Source organism: Berghia stephanieae, chromosome 3 (genome assembly GCF_034508935.2).
Source record: "Berghia stephanieae isolate SIO BIC M18660-M18661 chromosome 3, UCSD_Bste_1.3, whole genome shotgun sequence".
Lineage (NCBI taxonomy): Eukaryota > Metazoa > Mollusca > Gastropoda > Nudibranchia > Aeolidiidae > Berghia > Berghia stephanieae.
In genome coordinates, this window is record NC_088362.1 from 46,751,694 (window position 1) to 46,773,256 (window position 21,563).

The 21,563-nt window shown below is 38.1% G+C and overlaps 1 protein-coding gene across 1 annotated transcript in view; it reads right to left on the reverse strand.

Moving 5' to 3' along the window:
- LOC144969258 (uncharacterized) overlaps positions 1 to 21,099 on the reverse strand; it is a 78,418-nt gene extending 57,319 nt beyond the window's left edge. Inside the window, 4 exon segments of the mRNA XM_078908370.1 lie at positions 15,177 to 15,208; positions 19,521 to 19,622; positions 20,182 to 20,274; positions 20,977 to 21,099. Of these exon segments, the coding sequence (XP_078764496.1) occupies positions 15,177 to 15,208; positions 19,521 to 19,622; positions 20,182 to 20,274; positions 20,977 to 21,099 (350 nt within the window).
- Between the last annotated feature and the right edge of the window lie 464 nt (positions 21,100 to 21,563).

The window sequence follows — 21,563 nt, forward strand, 5'->3', positions numbered from 1 at the left end:
TAGCTTTGATTCTTTATGGTCGATACGACAATGCAGTTTTCGTGTTCTTTTCCACATAATATGTGGTTTTTCTTGTTGATTTCTACGATATCGATATTAGTGCAGTAGTTGACTTTGAGGTTTCTTTTTGCCAGTATGCTAGTAACTGTTGAGATATATAACATTCAGTTGTGGTAGTATTGGTGGTTATGATAACCACAAGGAATTGGGTTATCAGACCTGCAAATTCGGTTTGGAAGCATCATAGTCATTATATTTTTATTTCATTTGTAAGTTCTGTCATATGTGCTGAACTCATATGAACTACTGGTAGGTATTGTATATTACTATTACATTCTTCCTTCCTAGAAATTACCCATTAGAGGGTTCAACCCATACTGCAGCGGTTCTTTGGAGCCTGCTGGAGATGGGTTTAGAATGTCGTTCACGTTCCATGTGATTTTATTGGTGTGAATCAGGCTCCTGGTCTTTCCATTGCCCGGGGGGTGAGGCACATTTGGTTCGAGAATTGAATTGAAGGAACGAGAATATTTGCACTTTTGTGGTATGGATGGCAGGAGTATCACAAAAAGATAATAACGCCATGTGGTAGACGCGATCACAAATAGATCTACCAAGTGGCTGAGGTGGTTAGAAATACAAATATAAACAGATAGTTTCCAATTTCATATTTAATCGTCCAGAGATGCTTTCAATAAATAATATTAGGAGTATGATATTACTAGCCACTAGCCATTGATCATGAGTGAGAGTTATAGCAGTGTTAGTATTCAATATGTTTGTGTCATTGTTGTTATTTGTTTGTTTTGGTTTGTTTTTGTCTATTCAATCTTGATCTTCTTTTTATCTATTTGTTTTTTCAATCATTCGTTCCTTCTTTTGTTTATAAATTAATTCAGTCATTCATCCACCCATACAGCTGTCATTCCATTTACCAACGATAAATTTTGACGTTCTTGAAAAGGTTTCACTTTCATTGAAACGATTTAAGGGATTTTTCTAACCGCAGCTAGGTAAAACATCGTTAAGACAGTTTAACGGTTAACGTGATGTAGAAGTAGTAGTAGTAGTAGTAGTAGTAGTAGTAGTAGTAGTAGTAGTAGTAGTAGTAGTAGTAGTAGTAGTAGTAGTAGTAGTATGAGTAGTAGTAGTAGTAGTAGAAGTAGTAGTAGAAGTAGTAGTAGTAGTAGTAGTAGTAGTAGTAGTAGTAGTAGTAGTAGTAGTAGTAGTAGTAGTAGTAGTAGTAGTAGCAGTAGTAGTAGTAGTAGTAGTAGTAGTAGTAGTAGTAGTAGTAGTAGTAGTAGTAGTAGTAGTAGTGTACGCAGTAGTCGTGGTATTTATTCATTTAGTAATAATAGTAGCATCAACTTGTCTAAATTGCTGTTGAAGCTGCCGATATTCATGAACAGGTTGATGGGAATGACATTGATGATACTGAAACCTTCAAAGAGCGTTTGTCGCAGTCAAGGGGTCACATGCCGGTAGTAATAGTAAGTTAACGATTACGTTACCCGAACCTAAACGATCGACCAACGAGGTAGGTGTCTGGGGACGAATCCTGGTTTTCTTCCTCGTCGTTGGTCGATCGTTTAGGTTCAGGGGCCGTAATCGTTAACTTGCTAATGTGAGAAGACAGACACAAACCTTAAAGACGGGCGTTCATGAAATCAAAAAAATAATCAATGCAGGGAAAATAATCTGGAACAAGCCAGCAATTATCATAACCCGCTAATACCCGTATGGACTATATCATCAATACCCAGATATAGAAACTGCGTGAGTCGTGTGGATTATACTACAACAAAACTGAATACAAACAACCTCGTCGTGACGCAAGAAATTTATAATTTATAAAATATAGCAACACAAAATGAAAATGAGATTGGTGTCCTGATTATTGACACCACGGAACAATCCCAATAGATTATGTTACTCTTGCGGTACTACTAATGACCGGCTTATGTTATTCAGTAAAATGCTCACTAAAATGCTGCCTACAAGAAATGTCAGATATCGTTACAACCAACATACAAATGAATGGATATGTAACATCAACCGCTAAAAGTAAAAGCCCATGAGAAAGAATTTGGGGAGAACTGATCACAAATATCACATTCCTGGTAGTCTGAAAGCATTAAATTACACTGGATTTGTTTGATAAAATATCAATTTTGATGAATATGTTTCAATCAGATTCCCTATTGTCTTCAACAGAATCCACCATCTACATTTATATTGTCAGAGCGTTATTCTGTGACAAATAAAGAATAAACTTGAACTCAAAACATTACAAAATGTTTTCGAAGTGTAAATCTGATTATCTTGACCTCAATTTAATTAAGTAGTCACTTTTGATCACTATTTGGTGGTCACCTCTCTATTGACAACTAAAGAGTAACCCTTGAGCTAAACCAGACCTACCTACTTCTTACGAAAAATTCGTAGAATTACAACATTTTAGCTTTAATTTCAGAAGTTTATGAGCATCTCTAAGTCATTAAAACTTACATATATAAAATGAAAGTTGATGCCAGACTACATCATTTTAAGGATTTTAATGCGTTGTTTGTTTATTTTTAAGAGTTTTACGGCACTTGCAACACATTAAGGTCATACCAGTGCCAGTAAAAAGGAAGGAAATGGGAAAGTAAAAAGTTCTATAATTACAATCAAAGTACCCAAGATAAAGCAAGACAAATGGCAATTAGTTCAAATAGGGAACAGATGTAGATTCCAAGAGCACATTATCAGTGTACTTAGTTTGAGAGCACCTTTCACCAACTTAATGTCTCATCCTGACACAAGCACAGGTCCCCACTAAGAGGAACATATTCAAATGTTTACAAATAATACATATGTGTAAAACAAAAATAATACAGTGCATAACAAAGAGGTGAATTAAAAGACAAAAAAAAAAAAACAGCATTTCCCAGAACTCTACCTATACATTTGACTGTCTTCCTCTCAGCCAGGGCCAGAACAAAACCAAGTAATCTCATTCCAAGACAATGATAGAAAGCATGTTGGAAAACAGATAAAAGGAGATAGAAGACACAGTAAGTTAGTCGCTAGTCTTGATATAAAGATCATAACATAAGATTCCATAAAGCCTCATTTTGGTGTTTAATAAAAGCAAACAGTCGTGAATATTGATCTTTTATTTTATTTGAAAGAAAGAAAGAAAGAAAGAGAGAGAGAGAGAGAGAGAGAGAGAGAGAGAGAGAGAGAGAGAGAGAGAGAGAGAGACTACTCTGCTAAAATAGTTGATGAAATGATTTTTCTTTTTTAAATAAAAGGATGAGTTCATTATCTTTTCTTTTTTAATGCACCTATTGTGCGACAACTGTACTATCACCCTACAGCTACATAGAAACAAAAAAAAAAAAAAACATTAGCACCATCCGTTTCCCTTTCGACCATCAACTCATCAAAGACCACCACTGGTCTTGCGTCACTTAAGACATCCGGTGCCAGTATGTCTAGCCTGAGGTCACAAAAATGGGAGTGTCACCAAGATTTATGCAACTAAGCACAAGTGTCAAAAAAATGTGACATAAGACATAACGACGATTTTTTTCACGGATTTTTCCACTTAGTGGCCTGAGCGCTTATAACAGGAAAATGTTTGACACGGCAAAAACAGCGGAAAATTTCTGAGAAAATACCAAAATCCCGTGGATCCGCGGAAGACTATCATCACTGGCTTAGTATTAAAGCTAATTATAGCTACTATAATTCTCATCTCCTAAAAAAAATGTTCACGTAGGCAGGTCTGGGCTATAAACTCTATCAAAGCAGCCACCTGTGGTGTATAAATATTCAAACCGTTTAGCCTGCAGTGGACCGGTGGCCGTGTAACTTGTTAGGACAAAATAGTGACTACAGAATTACTGCTCTATGCGCTAACAAATCCTGTCAATCCAGTAAGGATGAAGAGCCACGTGTGATATAGTATAAAAGAAAGCAAGAATATGTATTTTTTAAGTCTTAAGACAATACGAAAGAGTGCTCTAGGCTCTTAGCCCTTGTGACTTTTAAACTGCAAACTCTCATCAATCCAGGAAGGAAAAGGAGTCCAAATGTGTTGTAAACAGAAAAGAAGCGAAGAGAATAAATATGGCAATAAATTAGGTAACATTTAATCTACACAATCATTGAATACGCTCTGCATTGCTTGCATAGCAATGAGCATTCTACATTCTCCACATAAACAACGAGTGGAAAAAGTGAGAAGGGGAAAAAATGGCTCCCTGTGCTCTCAATTAAAATGGGAAATAAGCATGAGAACAGCGACAACTTTCCGTTTTCATCACAATTAATGACTTGAGCACAACCTCTGGCAGTTAATCTGACAGCTACTTCATTAAATATTTGACAACAATCCCCGGGAACAATTGCTTTAATCCTGTGTCAGTGGCAGAAACCTGTATGAGTGTGATTTCTGCCATTGGATCAATATTCTATTCTTTTTTTAGGGTTGGGGGTTAACATTGTTCCGTACAGCCCAGTCCGTGTTAAATTTTTGCCATCAAGCACTTAATTACTCGCAAATCTAAAAATTATTAAAACTACGATCGTTGTAAAAAAAAAAAACAACAACAAAATTTCACGAACCTAATTATCAGTTGAACTTTTTTTTTCGTGCAGCGTGTTGTTTAAAAAATCGGAACAGATAAAAATCGAAGGGGGCCAGATCTGGGCCACAAGGAGGATGTGATGAGTGAGAATTTAGCCCCTGCTCAGTCACCGAGATCAACTGGCATGAGCACCTTTTATCTTTGGTCAGTTCTGTTGGGACCCAATCGGCGGAATGAAACTTTACTATAACCTCACAGGTTGACGATTTTATCAATGGCTGATTTGAAAATTACAACTATAATGGAATGTTGATGAACTTTGTGAGTCATATGTCCTCCATATACTTTCTTTTGAGCGTAAAAAGGTGACAATTATGCAGATTTGATCAACCGCTGTGAATTCCATCACACCAGAAGATTATTTTCCTCAAGCTTAAAATATCTTCATCACCAAATTCTGATCGGACATCACATGGACGTTTTCATTTAGCATTAAAAATTGTATTCTAGCATGAATCTTTTGGCCATTCAGAAATGAGGGTAACCATATTTTTTTTTATTTTGATTCAATTTGGAATATAAGTGCATTTTTCAATAAAGCTTGACGGTTTGTCATCAGTGCTATACAAACACATAGCTAATTCCGTTCCAGTTTACAGATCTTAGATATCCTTTATGGTTCAAGACGTACGACTGTACTTACTTTATATCTCTCATATAGCACATTTACAAAATTCACCGTTCTCAATACAATTATAGAGCTCTTTTTTTTAACCCCCCCCCCCCCCTCCTCCCTTCCCCAGCAAGTCACAAGGTATGGAATCAAATCATAAATAAGTCGCCTGTTGAGGAGCGATTTGAAATTATACTGTCCAGAGACGCCAACTTTAAATTTGGTTCACCGGAATTTCAGACACTGCTAGGAGGAATTTCAAAACCGAAAGAGGAATTTCCGCACACAAGAATATTGTATAGATCTAAATAGTTAAATGATATAAAACTATATTATGATATATAATCATATAAACACAATGCCATATAAAATCCCAACGTTTCCTTTTCTCAAATAAAGTAAAGCTACAAAACCTAATGGTAGTGATTGTAGTACTGGTGGTGAGGAATTTCTGCACACAAGAATATTGTATAGATCTAAACAGTTAAATGATTTAGAACTATATTATGATATAAAAACACAATGCCATATAAAATCCCAACGTTTCCTTATCTCAAATAAAGTAAAGCTACAAAACCTAATGGTAGTGATTGTAGTACTGGTGGTAGTGAGAATAATGTGGTGTTGGTGGTTGTAGTAGTAGTGATGATGACGATGTAATAATGATTGTAGTAGTAGGAGTAGAAGAAGTAGTAGTAGTAGCAGTAGTAGTAGTAGTAGTAGTAGTAGTAGTAGTAGTAGTAGTAGTAGTAGTAGTAGTAGTAGTAGTAGTAGTAGTAGTAGTAGTAGTAGTAGTGGCAGTGGTTGTAGTAGTAGTGATGATGTGATGGTGGTGATTGTAGCAGTAGTAGTAGTAGTATGATTTTCTTGTTTTGTTTTTTTTTTAAGGGTTTTACGGCGCTTGAAACACATTTAGGTCATATCAGCTCCAGTAAAAATGATGAAAATTGAATAGTAAAAAGATTTAGATGTACAATTAAAAGGACTGGAGGGAAAAGGTGAGTAGATTCCAAGAGCACACTATCAATGTACTTAGTTTTAAGATCACCTAAAAGTCTCATCCAGTCACAAGCACAGGTTCCCACTAAGACTAAGAGGAATACACTCAAATGTTTTACAAACCATATATAATATAAAGAAACATAATACAGTGCATAATAGAGAGATGATTTACAAGGGAAAAAATGCCATCTCCCAAAACTAACTATACCCTTGACTGTTTACCTCCCAGCCAGGGCCAGGATAAAACCAAGTAATCTCATTCCAAGACAAAGACAGAAAACAAATTGAAAAACAGATACAGGGGGATAGAAGACACGGAAAGTACCCCTCTGCCCACTATGGGAGGTCAGGAACCCCATCCAGGTAGTAGTAGTAGTAGTGATGATGATGTGGTGGTGGTTGTAGTAGCAGTGATGTTTGTTTGTTGCTTTAGGTCTCTTCCAACACAATTGAGGTTATATGAGAGACCGCTGAAACAAAAAAACAAGCAATCTAACAAAAATAGTACAAATGTAAATCAAAATCATAACCTAAAGATATCATAAGCTAAATTATAAATAACCAAGAACAAACAGGCATAAGGTTTACAGAAAAAAAAATATCCCCTGTCAAAAATACAATCACAAACCAAAGAAGCAGGATAGGCTAGTAAAGAGAAGAAGAAACGACATCACTATCGGATCGTACACCCGTGCGAACATCATAGGTATATGATTCAAGGGTGATGCTCCCATCCAACCACCCGCTTAGTAGCAGTGATGATGATGTGGTGGTAATGGTAGTGAAGATGATGATGTAGTGGTTGTAGTAGTGCTAGTGATGATGTAGTGGTGGTGGTTGAAGTAGTAGTGGTCATGATGATGATGTAGTGATGATGATGTGGTGGTGGTTGTAGCAGTAGTAGTGGTAGTGATGATGTGGTGGTGGTGGTAGTAGTAATGGTAGAGATGATAATGTGGCGGTGGTGGTTGTAGTAGTAGTAGTAGTAGTCGTAGTAGTAGCAGTAGTAGTAGTAGTAGTAGTAGTAGTAGTAGTAGTAGTAGTAGTAGTAGTAGTAGTAGCAGTAGTAGTAGTACTAGTACTAGTAGTAATAGCAGTAGTGGTAATGATGATGATGATGATGATGTGGTGGTGATGGTTGTAGCAGTAGTGGTAATGATGATCAGGTGGTGGTGGTAGTAGTAGTAGTAGTAGTAGTGGTAATGATGATGATGTGGTGGTGGTTGTATTGGTAATGATGGTTGTAGTAGTAGTGATTGGAGGGGGGGGGGGTATCCTTAAAAGGTATCCTTGGAACCATTCGACCTCACCTGAATTTGACAGAAGTTGCCTAATTTTTTTACTCCAGACTGGATTTTTTTTCAGGTGAAACCGGATTTTTGCCATCACTGTACTGTCACTATCTACAGCCAATGTCTGTTTATACTTCTGAATCTGAATGTTACTTAAAGTCGACTCAATTCTGAGTATTTGCGGTTGAGGGCGGAGAGAGTTATTGAACGTGACAGCCGTTGTTGGTGTTTAGACTGAAGGTTTCTAAATCTGTTGTGTTTGCACAGGAAGAGCGTTCCAGTCTTTGATAGTGCAGGGTGCAAATGAATATTTATATAAAGATGTTTTGAGTTTGCAGATAGGTGTTTTAGTGTATTTGAAAGGATTTTTCTTTGAATGCGTGAATTTTGTTGTATGTCTAGTTAATCTGGTGAGATGGCCGTCATTTTGTTTGTAATTTTTAACATAAGAGTGAGTCGTTGTTCTTTCCATCCATCCAAGATGAGTGATCATGTCTGTTACGCTGCTATGAAGGCAGTAGTTCATTGAGGACAAATTTTGCAACACTGCGCTGGACAACTTCAATCAAATCCAATGACCCATTTGTAATCTTCACAAATGCAGTGGATTAAGTGAATTAAATGTCCTCCGTGTGGTGCTTGAGAAAAAGTATAATATTATGGACCTAACTGTTGAGGTCTCCTTGCTGTGATGGAAATGCTCTCATGTCATTGCAAAATATTTTCCATAAAAACAAAATAAAACAAAGACTTAACTGATAAATGCGTTCGGTTACACGCATGCATATATGTCAATCTATCTCCATTCAACCAATGTTTGGGTATAAATAGTTATGGGATGAGTCCCTCCAGATTTAAACTATTTTGAAAGTTAGGAAATTTAGGAAGATTAAGTTTTCGGAGTTAAGAAGCCTAACCTTTTCAAAGCGAGGTTAGGATGTCCAAATTCTTTTTTTTTAATGAAGGGGCATTCCAACTAGACCTGTAAATGAGCTCTATAAATATTGACTGAAACTCTTTGTAATTTGTCGTAGCAGAAAAATCCAAAGAATCTAAATGAATAGTAAACAGCAAGCTCGCTTGAGCAAAGCAATGGCAGTAAACTAATTTGCGCGGGAATTAATTAGGCTACTTACCATTGTTCCTTATAATTAGGTACCCAATCAGTGAAGAAACCAGAAACGGTCAAGCAGTTTGTTTACGGTTGTTTACAATGTGAGTGTGAGACAATTGAGATGTACTGTAACAATCCCTAACTTTCGATATGAAGGTGTCTACATAACGCACTTCCAGCTTTCACAGTTTACTTTTTTCATACTTTTACTTCCCTCCAGGTAAATGTCAACTTTGGCTTAGATGAAACAGTGAAATTTATCGCTCAGCGGCTCAGTTAAAATTGGCTACCATTGGGATCACGACAGGTTTGGAAAGTGAAAAAATAATTTCACGAAGGCTGTGTGAAAATACAATGGGATGTGTTCAGACACAGCAATTCTAAAAAGTGTCGCCTTGGCAATACATCTATGGTTAATATAAACGACCCATGAACTATGCGTAGCCCTGTGGAACATTCCCAATTACTTTACAGTCATTCCACTACGATTCATGAATTCTTTCTTTCTTTCCTTGTTTAAAATATTTGAATTTGACGAATTGACTGAAAATTTACAGGTCTATCCAACCTGACATGACTGACTCTCTAAACTGTTTGTTTTTAAAGTTTTACGACGCTTGCAACACATTATCATTAAGGTCATAGTGCCAGTAAAAAGGACGAAAATGGGATAGTCCAAAAATTCTAAAATTAAAATTAAAGCACCCAAGAATAAGTAAGACAAAGGGGAATTGGTACAAAAAGGGACTAGCTGTAGATTCCAAGAACATACAGTGGAACCTCCCGATAACGACATGCCACGGGACCGAGTTTTTATGTCGTTATCCGGAGATGTTGTTATTTAGAGGTTTCCTAGATGGCGGACAAAGTGGGCGTGGTAAGGCCAGCGGGACCAGTTTTTATTAACACTGACAAAACAAACAAAACATCTTAGAGGGTTCTTGTTCGTGTCTGGATGAGACTTTTAGGTGATCTGAACTGAGTACACTGATAGTGTGCTCCTGGAATCTACATCTGTTCCCTATTTAAACCATTCCCCTTTGTCTTACTTTTTATTATGTCATTTCAATTGTAAATCTAGAATGTTTTTTACTATCCAATTTTCTTCCTTTTTACTGGTGCTGATATGACATAGATGTGTCACAAGCGCTGTAAAACCCTTTAAAACAAACAAAAACAGGTAATTCGGACGCTGCGAGTTAGATAAAATTCCTCCTCCTCCTCCCACAAAAACACTACTACTACTACTACTACTATTATTATTATTATCATTATTACTACTACTACTACTTCTACTACAATTACTACTACTACTACTACTACTACTACTTCTACTACAATTACTACTACTACTACTACTACTACTACTACTACTACTACTACTACTACTACTACTTCTATCACCACATAATATCACATTTTCCAAGATTTTGTGTTTACTTGCTTACACTTACATTTATACCTTGGTTTTTATTAATGCATATCAACCAAGATTCGCCAAAAAAATCTGCGTTCTCATTGGTTTCAAAAGTTGCGTTCTCATCGGTTCAAGCAGGAATCGTTTTAATAAACCTTGAGTACTCATACTCTGTATTTTTAGTATCAGATATCTACGAAAACTGCCGAAAATCGCCAAAATGATGTCGTTATTCGGAAGTTTTATCAAAAAGTGCGTCGTTATTTGGAGGTTTTTTTTTAATGATCTTAAATCGTGTCGTAATCGGGAGGTTCCACTGTACTATCAATGTAATTAGTTTGAGATCACCTAAGTCACACAAAGACAACGGTACAGGAACTACCTAAGAGGAATAATAGACTCAAATATTTAACAAGATATGTTCAAAACAAATAAAATATAACTATCAGAGAGATGGTATACAAGGAAAAAACATCACCTCCCAAAACTAACAATACACATTTGATTGTTTTTCTCTCAGCCAAAGACACTACTCTACAAAAGCCAGGACAAAACCAAGTAATCCCATTCCAAGACAAACATAGAAAGCAACTCAGAAAACAGGGATAGAAGACACAAAACAGGGATAGAAGACACAAGTGGTATCCTGCCCACAATGGGAAGTCAAGACCCCACCCAGCTCGAAACTCCCAACTCTGTCAGGAGTCGGGACTTGCGAGAAGTTGCTATTTTAATAGTTGAAAAGCTAAAACATGTCTGTTCCCAATCTTGACAGAAAAAATGTTGGGCTTTATCTAAAATATTCGCTTTTTTTAATCAGTGTGATGAAATGGAAGTACAGATCTCTCTAATAAGGAAGTCCATGGCTGCCAAAATCATTCTGATTAGGGATTTCAGTAGTCCCTCACGCCCTGGAGCACAAAAGCCCTGTTGTCACAACATCAAGGCAATCTCTTTAGATGTATAGCTACAAAACAGACTACCTAATTAGTGTGAACTTCAAAAGAGTTGGGCTAACAACCAATAACTTAAAACTGGTTCATTTCTTGTCTTTCTAAAGTTTATAAGTTATTTTTGAGGGTGTTTTTTTTTTTTTTTGTGGGGGGGGGGGGGGGGGGTTTGCATGACATATTAACAAATTCTTCAACATTATCCGTCACATTTAATTGGTCGTTAATTGAATTGTAAATATTGGTGTAGGACACGGGAAAAGAGCAAATGCAGTTTACACACTTTTCAGCATGATCCTGCCAATTGGTAAATGGAAACCATAGTGATATCATTTATGGAAATTTGTGCACTCTTTAACTTATTCTAATAAAGTTGTCGGCAACTTGAGACATCCAAAGTGAAGTAATGACAAGTGGACGCAAGTTGTCATCAATTTTAACATAAAAATGGACCATAAATTGTTAAACAAAACGCAAGTTATGTCCCTACCCTGTAAACTCTCAGACAACCCAATGTTTTTCTACCAAAGGGAAAACTAAAGACAAATTAAATTTAAAATTTTCTCTTACCCGAAAACAAAAACAACAAAAAAAAAAAAAAAACTCAAACCGTTCCTCACACTCTCTTTTACTCCATCCACTGCACACGTGAGGCTGTCACAGGAATTCCCCTCTTCGAGGTTATTGCCTGTGGCTGCTATCACTCTCATTCACCACGACACTTTTGCTCTTCCATTCGAAGCTTTCCGTATCATCCTATGTCTTCAAATACAAATTTACAGAAAATGCTGTATATCATTGTTACATAATCAGACGCAAAATTTCCGACTTTTCTCTCATTTTGTATTTTGCAACTGTTTGTCAGAACACTGGCAACATTTTTATACGTAAAAGCAAATAATTAAACATATGTTTGTCCATCTTTGTTACTGACTGCTCTCTTAACTATTTATAGAAATTAGATTAGGATTTATGGTTGAGAACTCCAATAATAATAAAGAACAGGGCATCCAATAAAACTTCAGACTTAAAAATCCTACCTTTAAAAAAAAGAATCCTAATAAGCAATTAACAGGGGTGAGAATAGCGAGAAGGGGTGGGGCTGCATGTTCACCCTCCTTACGTCCAGTGCCACTAAAAGTAGTAACGAGAGAGATGATGATGATCAGATGAGAGTAGTGATGAAGGGGGGGTGGGGGGGTGCTAAGCTGACCCTACACAGGGATGAGAATAGCGAGAAGGGGCGGGGCTGCATGTTCACCCTCCTTACGTCCAGTACCACTAAAAGTAGTAACGAGAGAGATGATGCTGATCAGATGAGTAGTGAGGAGGGGGGGGGGGGGGGGGTGCTAAGCTGACCCTACACAGGGATGAGAATAGCGAAAGGGACGGCGGCTAGGCTACCCTCCCTACCTGTTGGTTAACAGGGATGAGAATAGCGAGAGGATGGGAGGGGGAGTGCTAAGCTGACCCTACACAGGGATGAGAATAGCGAGAAGGGGCGGGGCTGCATGTTCACCCTCCTTACGTCCAGTACCACTAAAAGTAGTCACGAGAGAGATGATGATGATCAGGTGAGAGTAGTGAGGAAGGGGGGGGGGGGGTGTGTTTAAGCTGACCCTACACAGGTGTGAGGAGAAGGGACGGCGGCTAGGCTAGGCTACCCTCCCTACCTGTTGGTTACAGGGGTGAGAATAGCGAGAAGGGGCAACTACCTCTATTCTCATCCCGGGGGTGAGAATAGAGGCAGCCTTATAGTATAGCTATCTAGGTACAAACAAGTACAAGTACAGTAGTAGTAGGACGTCACAAACACGCAAGACTCATTTCATGAACCCACCACATGGCCCACCGTGCTTCACGGACATCAACTAATCTAACAACACAGCTGGGACCGGGAACAACTGACAACAGTTTAACAGTAACAGTAGTACAGCAAACCAGAACAACACTCTAGATAGATAGATATCTAGAGAGGTGAGCCGGTGTTATCAATACTTAGCTTCTATACCAGGACAAATCATTCGTTTGGACAGAAAAATAAATAAAAAACTTACCGCTAACCGTCAAAAGCAGTTTAGATTTGAAGATGCATTTGTTTTCTATCAAAAAACATTCGGTACTAGGCAATCCTTGATGAATTTCAAAAGTTGTGTTTGAAATTATATCCTAAATATTTTCATGATTCATGCCTCGCGAAATCGTGTGGGTTTCCGTCTGTTACTACGTCTGGTGCCGTGCAAACAAAACAAAGGTTTTTTAAAAAGTTTATTGAGAAAAAGATACGGAAAAAAGTGTCCCTAGATAGGTATGCAATTTGGTGCATTAGTGCCGTAAAAATTGGTGCGCAAAATTAGTTCGTAGCGTGAACACCGCTGTAACAATCCTTTGATCTACGTCATCAGGCAACCCATTGTTTCTTTCATCTTTTCCCATTCCCCCTTACTATCCCCCCCCCCCATCTCTCTCTCTTTCTCTCTCTCTATCTCTTGTCATAGTGTTATCCCTTCCCCTTCCCATCTCATTGTAAAATGAAAACGTTCTGCTGTTTGCAGATACATGTATGATTGTTTTGTTTTTTTCTCTCTCACAAGGCATTTGAAAAAAACAAAAACCTGAAAAAAACAAAACAACTTAACCTTTTAAAGGCGAATATCAATCTTACTTGGACCAAAAATTAAAATCTTACCGTTTTCATCAAAAGACAAAAAACAAAATACAACTTCAAAACATGAGCTTTTATATAGGGCAATATCCACCCAACGTGCTCAAAGCGCATTTTATCAATATTCTTACTGCTCTTATGGTGGAAACGTTTTTTTTCTGCATTAAAAAATAATATAAATGAAGACTATTATTTGAAAACAAAAAAATCACTGGCAAAGGGTTAATTGCAGTACTCCTGCATCCTGTGAGACTCCTACGGCACTTGCTAATCATAAAAAAGGAAATAGCAATCAACAATACCAAGGTGAAAAAAAAAAAGAAGAAAAAAAGGAGGGGGGGGGGGGGGGAAGAGAGCAAACCCAGCAGCAATGCAACCTTTTAGCGGCGAAATTCGATCTTTGACCTAACACCAAATCTTCTATCATCAAAAGACAAGTAACGGCAAAACGATTATAGACAATTGAAGTCCGAGTTGGAAGTCTGACTGCTCTCTTGGTGGAAACGCTGTATTCTTCGTTAGCAATAATAAAGATAAAAGCAAACTATTATCTAAAAGCAAAAAATTAGCTTCGCTGTTAAGGGGTTACGAACACCTGCAACTGCCAGCATCCTTGAGATGCTCTACGTCACCAAGGTCACCAAGCGACACGTCTCCCTTTTGTCGGCATGCACCCCCCCCCCCCCCCTTTCAAGGTGGTGGTGGCGGTGGATAAAAAAAGACCTTTTTTCTTTTATTCAATCAACTTGACTGCTGATGGACGGTGGACCCTAGGCCTCTCTTACAAGTACAAGAAATAATACTCACTTTTTCTCTGCTCCAACGAAAATATCTACCCCCTACCGGTCTAATTATTTGTAGCAGACGACAAATTTCTCAAAACGGTCACGTGACACTGTAAAAACAACACAGGAAGTCCATGAAAGCTTATTTACAGCATTTCCTTTGAACCGTGTAAACAACAAAATTTCGTTTTCATTCGACTCAACCGATCAGATTGGCCGGTATTTTTTAACGAACTAAAGTTCTGAAAAATCAAAATGTTTCTTAGAAAGTTGAAAGATGCTAGTTTTTGAAACAGAGGTAGGTTTTTTTTTAAAATCTTTATATTTTACGTGAATGCATGCTCAAGGCGAGTTGGACGTTCAGCGGAGGTTGGTAGTGGCAGTGGTAGGCCAAAGGCCCACCTCTCTAGTCTAATGTTTCCCTTACTCCTACAACTACAATCTACAATGGAATTAAAAGTTTGCTATGATAAATTTATAGCCATGCCATACCTCTATTTTGAAAAATCCTTGAGTGCCTGCCTAGTCCTAAACTTAAACTAAGCCTGGTTCTCTGGTTGGGGAAATGAAGCCAATGAAGCTGCAACTCTGCCCACTGGCTCTTTTGACCTTTATTGTATTCTTTTATCGATATTTATTTATCAAGAAAAGAAAAACGGAACGCTGCAAATCATTCATAATCTTGAAAAATATTTACTCACCTATCGTTGGGAGGTCTTGCTCTCTGCCATTTCTACTCGAGTGAAGTAAATGAATCTGCTCAGAAACTATATTTTGAACAATTTACTACATATTGTGGGATTTTCTTTATGATTGAATTTTTTACTACGACTCTAGTCAACCATGTTGTAATTTCTAAAAACTAAAAACATTGATCCAGCGTTGCCAGATAAAAAGAAATATAAAAAGCCAAATTTTCTGTCAAAAAAAAAAAAAAAAAAGGCCCAAAAAGCCAAACGCCCGTAATGAGGTCTTGTAACCCCACCGCTCTCACTTTTTATTGTATTTTAACCATGGAATATATACCAATCCTCTCCTCCCATCCCCTGTTTAAAAAATGATAACGGAATGTAATATTACTCAGTTTTTCCCCAAACGCTTCACTCTTTAGGTAGAAAACGTAAGGGCTGCCTGAAGCCGGTGATCGTAAAATACTAACGAAAGAGTGAAAATGGAAAGGCTTCGTATGGGAACAAAACAGACAATGGACGTTTCGGGTACAAACCCTTCGTCAGCACAACAATACACAAATAAACGTGGAAAACAAATAAAATATAATGAAAAATAACTTGTATCGTCTGTACTCAATGGTGGTTGCAGTAGTCATCTACCTTCCTAGCTATCTCTCATTGTGTCCACTCATCCACTTTTTTATCCATTAATATACATATAGACCCAGCTATCACTCGGCTGTTTACTCGCCCTCTCTCACCTCCCCCCCCCCAACCCCCCCCCCTCTCTCTCTCTCTCCTCTCTCTCTCTCTCTCTCTCTCTCTCTCTCTTTCTTTCTTCTTGTCCCTCTCTCTCTCTCTCTCTCTCTCTCTCTCTCTCTCTCTCTCTCTCTCTCTCTCTCTCTCTAATTCCCCCTCTCTACCGGTCCGCCTCAAACCCCCCCCCCCCCCCCCCTTGTCTTCTGGCACTTTTCTACTCACTTCATATCTTGTTGTTACCAACATAAGTGCCTGCTCCACTCACTTTTCTGAATTAAAAATTCACCCCATACACCGGAGCATACTCAATGTCTCAATCGTTTCTATGTTATATGTTTGTGTTGAGAATATTGGCTATTAAGCTTAACTGCTGGTCAAAATTACTTCGCGATGGTGGTGAACGAATCGGCGATCTCAAGAAGTGGGTGAGAGAGGGATCTAGAAATGACTTGGGTTTGAAACGAATATTTTTGTGTTCGTGGATAGCTCACACGGTAGAGCCACGCTCTCACCTGCCAGGCGGAGTTGTCGTACCAATAAGGTCGCAGGTTCAAACCCCACCACCGCCGCGAAAAAATTTTTATTCTCTATTGTCTTCTGGCACTTTTCTACTCACTTCATATCTTGTTGTTACCAACATAAGTGCCTGCTCCACTCACTTTTCTGAATTAAAAATTCACTACTACTACCACTACTACTACTACCAATATGTCTTTTATCTTCCATTATAGTCTGGAAAGTTCTGTTCCCTGACGCTGACCTTTGCTTATCAATTAGATCCCCCCCCCCCCCCCTTGGGCACCCTATCCTCTACCCATGCCACGCTTACATTTCATTCATACTGCAACCACCATTGAGTACAGACGACACAAGTTATTTTTCATTATATTTTATTTGTTTTCCACGTTTATTTGTGTATTGTTGTGCTGACGAAGGGTTTGTCCGCCTCAAACAACCCCCCCCCCTCCCTGTCTCCCCCCCCCCCCCCCTTTTTTTAAAAAATTTTTTCTTTGTTGTTGTTTTGTTTGTTTGTTTGTTTGTTTGTTTGTTTGTCTGGGGGTTTTTTTTCTCTCTTCTCTCCCCTCTTTTCTATCTATCTACCTATCTCTCTGTCTATCTATCTATCTATCTATCTATCTATCTATCTATCTATTTATCGGTGTATTCCACTTTACTATCGCATCGTTCCTTCGCGAAGATTCGACCTTCGCTCATCCAACAACCCCCACCTCCGCCGTGACCCTTTCACCTCGCCCTCTCCACCGCCTCCTTCTGTTTCACTACAGTTTTCTACTACTACTACTACTACTACTACTACTACTACTACTACTACTACTACTACTACTACAACTACTACTACTACTACTACTACTACTACTACTACTACTCTGCTGCTACTACTACTACTTACTACTATACTACTACTACTACTACTACTACTACTACTACTACTACTACTACTACTACTACTACTATACCAATATGTCTTTTATCTTCCATTAGAGTCTGGAAAGTTCTGTTCCCTGACGCTGACCTTTGCTTATCAATTAGATCACCCCCCCCCCCCCCCCCCCCCCCTGGGGCACCCTATCCTCTACCCACGCCACGCTTACATTTCATTCATACTGCAACCACCATTGAGTACAGACGATGCAAGTTATTTTTCATTATATTTTATTTGTTTTCCACGTTTATTTGTGTATTGTTGTGCTGACGAAGGGTTTGTACCCGAAACGTCCATTGTCTGTCTTGTTCCCATACGAAGCCTTTCCATTTTCACTCTTTCGTTAGTATTTTACTCTTTCGGTACCGGGTAGATACACGACTGAGTCTCATAAATTATCTGTGGTAAGACAGGCCGGAAATAAAAGATTATTTACAGCCAGTTTAGGTTTGGCCACCTAATACAGAAATTTGGTTACTGACCTCATTGACTCAATTGGTATTCGAGCTATTAATTATTATTCGTCCCATTATTATTTTAAAGAAAAGAGATCAGATTTTTTTAAAAGCCAAACCGATGGCGAAAAGGTCTTTAAAAATGGGGAAAAGCCAAACGAAAAATTTGAAGCTCGTCGCCTGAAAAAAAGCCAGATTTCTTAAATTTAGCGTTTAAAAAGCCAAATTGGAACTTCAGCATTGATCAACATGGTTTCCTTCCACCAGTGGATACACAGCTGTGTATTCAGTACACCGGAAGAGATTATTATTATTATTAGAAAGTGTGTTTTCAGTCCACCAGTGGACTGAATACACAGCTGTGTTTTCAGTCCACCGGAAGAGATTTTACGGCACGGGCTGTTTGACCAAGCGCGAGAAATCGAGGTGGCCGGCTGCTTAGCACAGCGTAACTGTAATCCAGGTGGGGTGAGTTAGGGATTCGAGCTCTTTTCTAGGCATATTTTCTTTCTTTCTTCCTTAATTTTTTTTTTTTTTTTGTGTTTCCTTAACAAAAAATTTCTTAATTTTCAACTTCAACACGTTGACACCATTCCTGGTGACTCGAGAAGTTTGATTGATTTTTAACATTTTTTATTTATTTACTTTTCTCACTTTTAAGTTTATTATTCTAATTTAGGACACAGTGAGACGTCAAAATTTATTGCCTTGTGCATTTCTTGTACGTGGCAATATGAGTCCGGAGAAAAACGAAACAAAAACAACAACAACAATAACAACAAAAGGAAAGAGAACAAAATTTTATAGTCATAGGGTCTTGAATATGTTTAAGGGAGCGGAGCATCAGAAAGAGAGAGAGGGAGAGAGAGAGAGAAAGAGAGAGAGAGAGAGAGAGAGAGAGAGAGAGAGAGAGAGAGAGAGAGAGAGAGAGAGAGAGAGAGAGAGAGAGATATTAAGGACTGCTTTGTAGCTACTTGCACCCGCACGATTTTTTAAAAAAAATAATTTTTGGCTCCTATTTTTATTTATAAGTTAAGGTTACGGGCTTGGGACACTTTTGGTTTATGCAATATTGGCGTGAGCCGCAGGGAAAACATTCTTTCAAGGACTTTGTTTTTGAATGTTTGGTGGTACTTATAATAGTTATAAAACATTGAGGTGATTTTAGGGATAGTAGAAAGGAAGTTATATTAGCACACGAGAAAAAATTAATAAGGCAAACGGAAATGGTTCAAAAAGGGAACAGATGTAGATTCCAATAGCGGACCATCCGTGTACTTAGTTTGAGATCACCCAAAAGTCTCACCAGACACAAGCACATGATACAACAAATAGACTCGATTACAAATCATTATACACACACAACAACAAAATACAACACTACATAAATTACAAAACAAAGTGGTGACTTACAAGGAGAGAAACCCCATAATCTCCAAAAACTAACTACACAAATAACTGCTTTCCTCTCAGCCAAGGTCTCCGATCAGGGCCAGAACAAAACCAAGTAATTTTATTCCAAGACAGGAGCAAAAACGTATAGGCGGGGGGGGGGGGGGAGGGGGTGGGAAAAACGGCAAGTGATCTCCCTGTTCATGATTGGGGGGGGGGGGGGTCAATTACCACTTGGGGACAAATTCGCCATTTAAAAGGCCTACGTAGATAGCATATCATACACTCAAATGGGTGCAAGTGCAAATTATTATAAAAGCTAACATATGTACCGTTTCGTTCAAGATCCAGGCCCAGGCTAAACAAAATGGTCCCGAAGAACTGTACACATAGAGGTGACAGTAAATTACATGGAATCCAAATGGTCTAGTATAGAGGGAAAAAGTGATAGTTTAGTCAGGGTGTTGACCGATGAAGAGTCCACCGAGAGGGGATGTGATTATGACGTTTTGCGGTCGTTTTAATGAAAGAGAAAGATGTACACAAAACATAAAAAATGCCTGCAATCTTGGGTCACAGGCACCTAAGAATAAAGCCTAAATATGTCACAGCAACAGTCTACCCAATGTATGACCACCAAGTATCAACACACACAGACATTGAGACGGGGTTTCTCGTCAAAAGGAGATAAATACTAGATGGTTATTCATACTCATATTCTATCAAGACTCAGAGTCAGAGAGATGATTTGCAAAAATAAAAAAAAATAAAAAAATAAAAGTATCACTTCTCTCAGACATGTCAAATGCTGGGCAATGTCATTTAACTATCTCTCTCCTACTATATGATGCCAGGCAGGGGGAGCCACATGGTCTCAATTCTGTTCCAGAACAAGAACATGGAAAGAATAAATGATAAAAGGGCGATGGGGAAGACAGCAAATCAGCCAATCAACAACCACCCAAGACAGTCAGCTTTCCCCTACCCTAAGGGGAATTCCACCCACAGTACTCCAGGACGAGGACAAAATCTCACAGCAATGTCTATTGGAATTAATTATCCCCCTATATTCAAGTGGCTGTTCATGAATTCGAGAACAGAATACAAAGATGCAACGAGTGACATAAAATCAAAGTAACAATGAGGGAAAAGATTAAACAAATAGGTTGTATGTAGTTTTATTTCAGTCGAATATTTATTAAACGACCTTATTTCAAAAGGCAAGACAAAATGAAGTGAAAAGTGCATGGTAATAAAAATACAACTATAATAATAATAATAATAATAATAATAATAATAATAATAATAATAATAATAATAATAATAATAATAATAATAATAATAATAATAATAATGTTCAAACAGTCCATTCCAATTGCACTCAGATGTCAAGCCTGCAATGACCTACTAACGCACCAAATGAAAATTTAAAGCAAAGGGAAACTAAGTTGACAGAGAAAAGAAGTAGGTATAACATAGATCCAAGAGCAAAGCAATGTCCTAGCAGCTAGACTGAAAGCTCCTTATTGGCAAATCAACTTTGCTATTCCGTCAAATAAACTGTTCTAACAAAAAAAAAAAAAACATGTAGTACATGAACAAAGCAATATAAATAATAGTAAAGCTGCAGGAACTATCTTTCCTTGGCGATTGACGAACTGGTTCCACTGTGCAAACATTTGTAGTTGCCTATTTCGATCCTAAGACCCCGGATAATGCCGCTCATCATTCTTTATGAATTTATTTGCGTAGGATACAGTGCTGCCACCGTTGTTTTTACCCACGTTTCACCTCTTCCTTTCCTTAGCTCGAGAACTTTCAGGAATTCATCTAATGTTTTAAACTTTCTTCCAACATACAAATCAAGCGAAGAACTCGAGGGTTCATGCGTCTGAGTAGCCATTGTTCAAATGATAGACAATGAACAATGGACTAGCTCTACAAGACAAAGGACACGGAATGGTTTTTTTTGAACGAAAGGATGTTGAAAGATGACAAAGTCAAGACTGGGGCGGGTGGGAGGGGGGGGGGAGTAGTGTCGAGCGGAAGTCTCGATGATACCTCAAGTCATCGGCCACCAACACTCAAAACTTCCCGAACTCGATGACCAAGGAAAAGTCGGGAATTCCCGAGAAGTAGCACTTCAACTGAGCTTTGGATGGCTTTTTTGTATTAAAACTTAAAATACATTAAATAAATTCACTTTGTATAATAATAAAACATTGATACCTATAACCATTTTGATCTATTTACGACGTTTGTGTTTTGTTAGCTGTTTAAAATATGATATAACGTCAATACCCAATACCAATGACTAGGTATTGAATGAAAGCACCGATGACTAGAGCGATGCTCGAGACTTTTTTG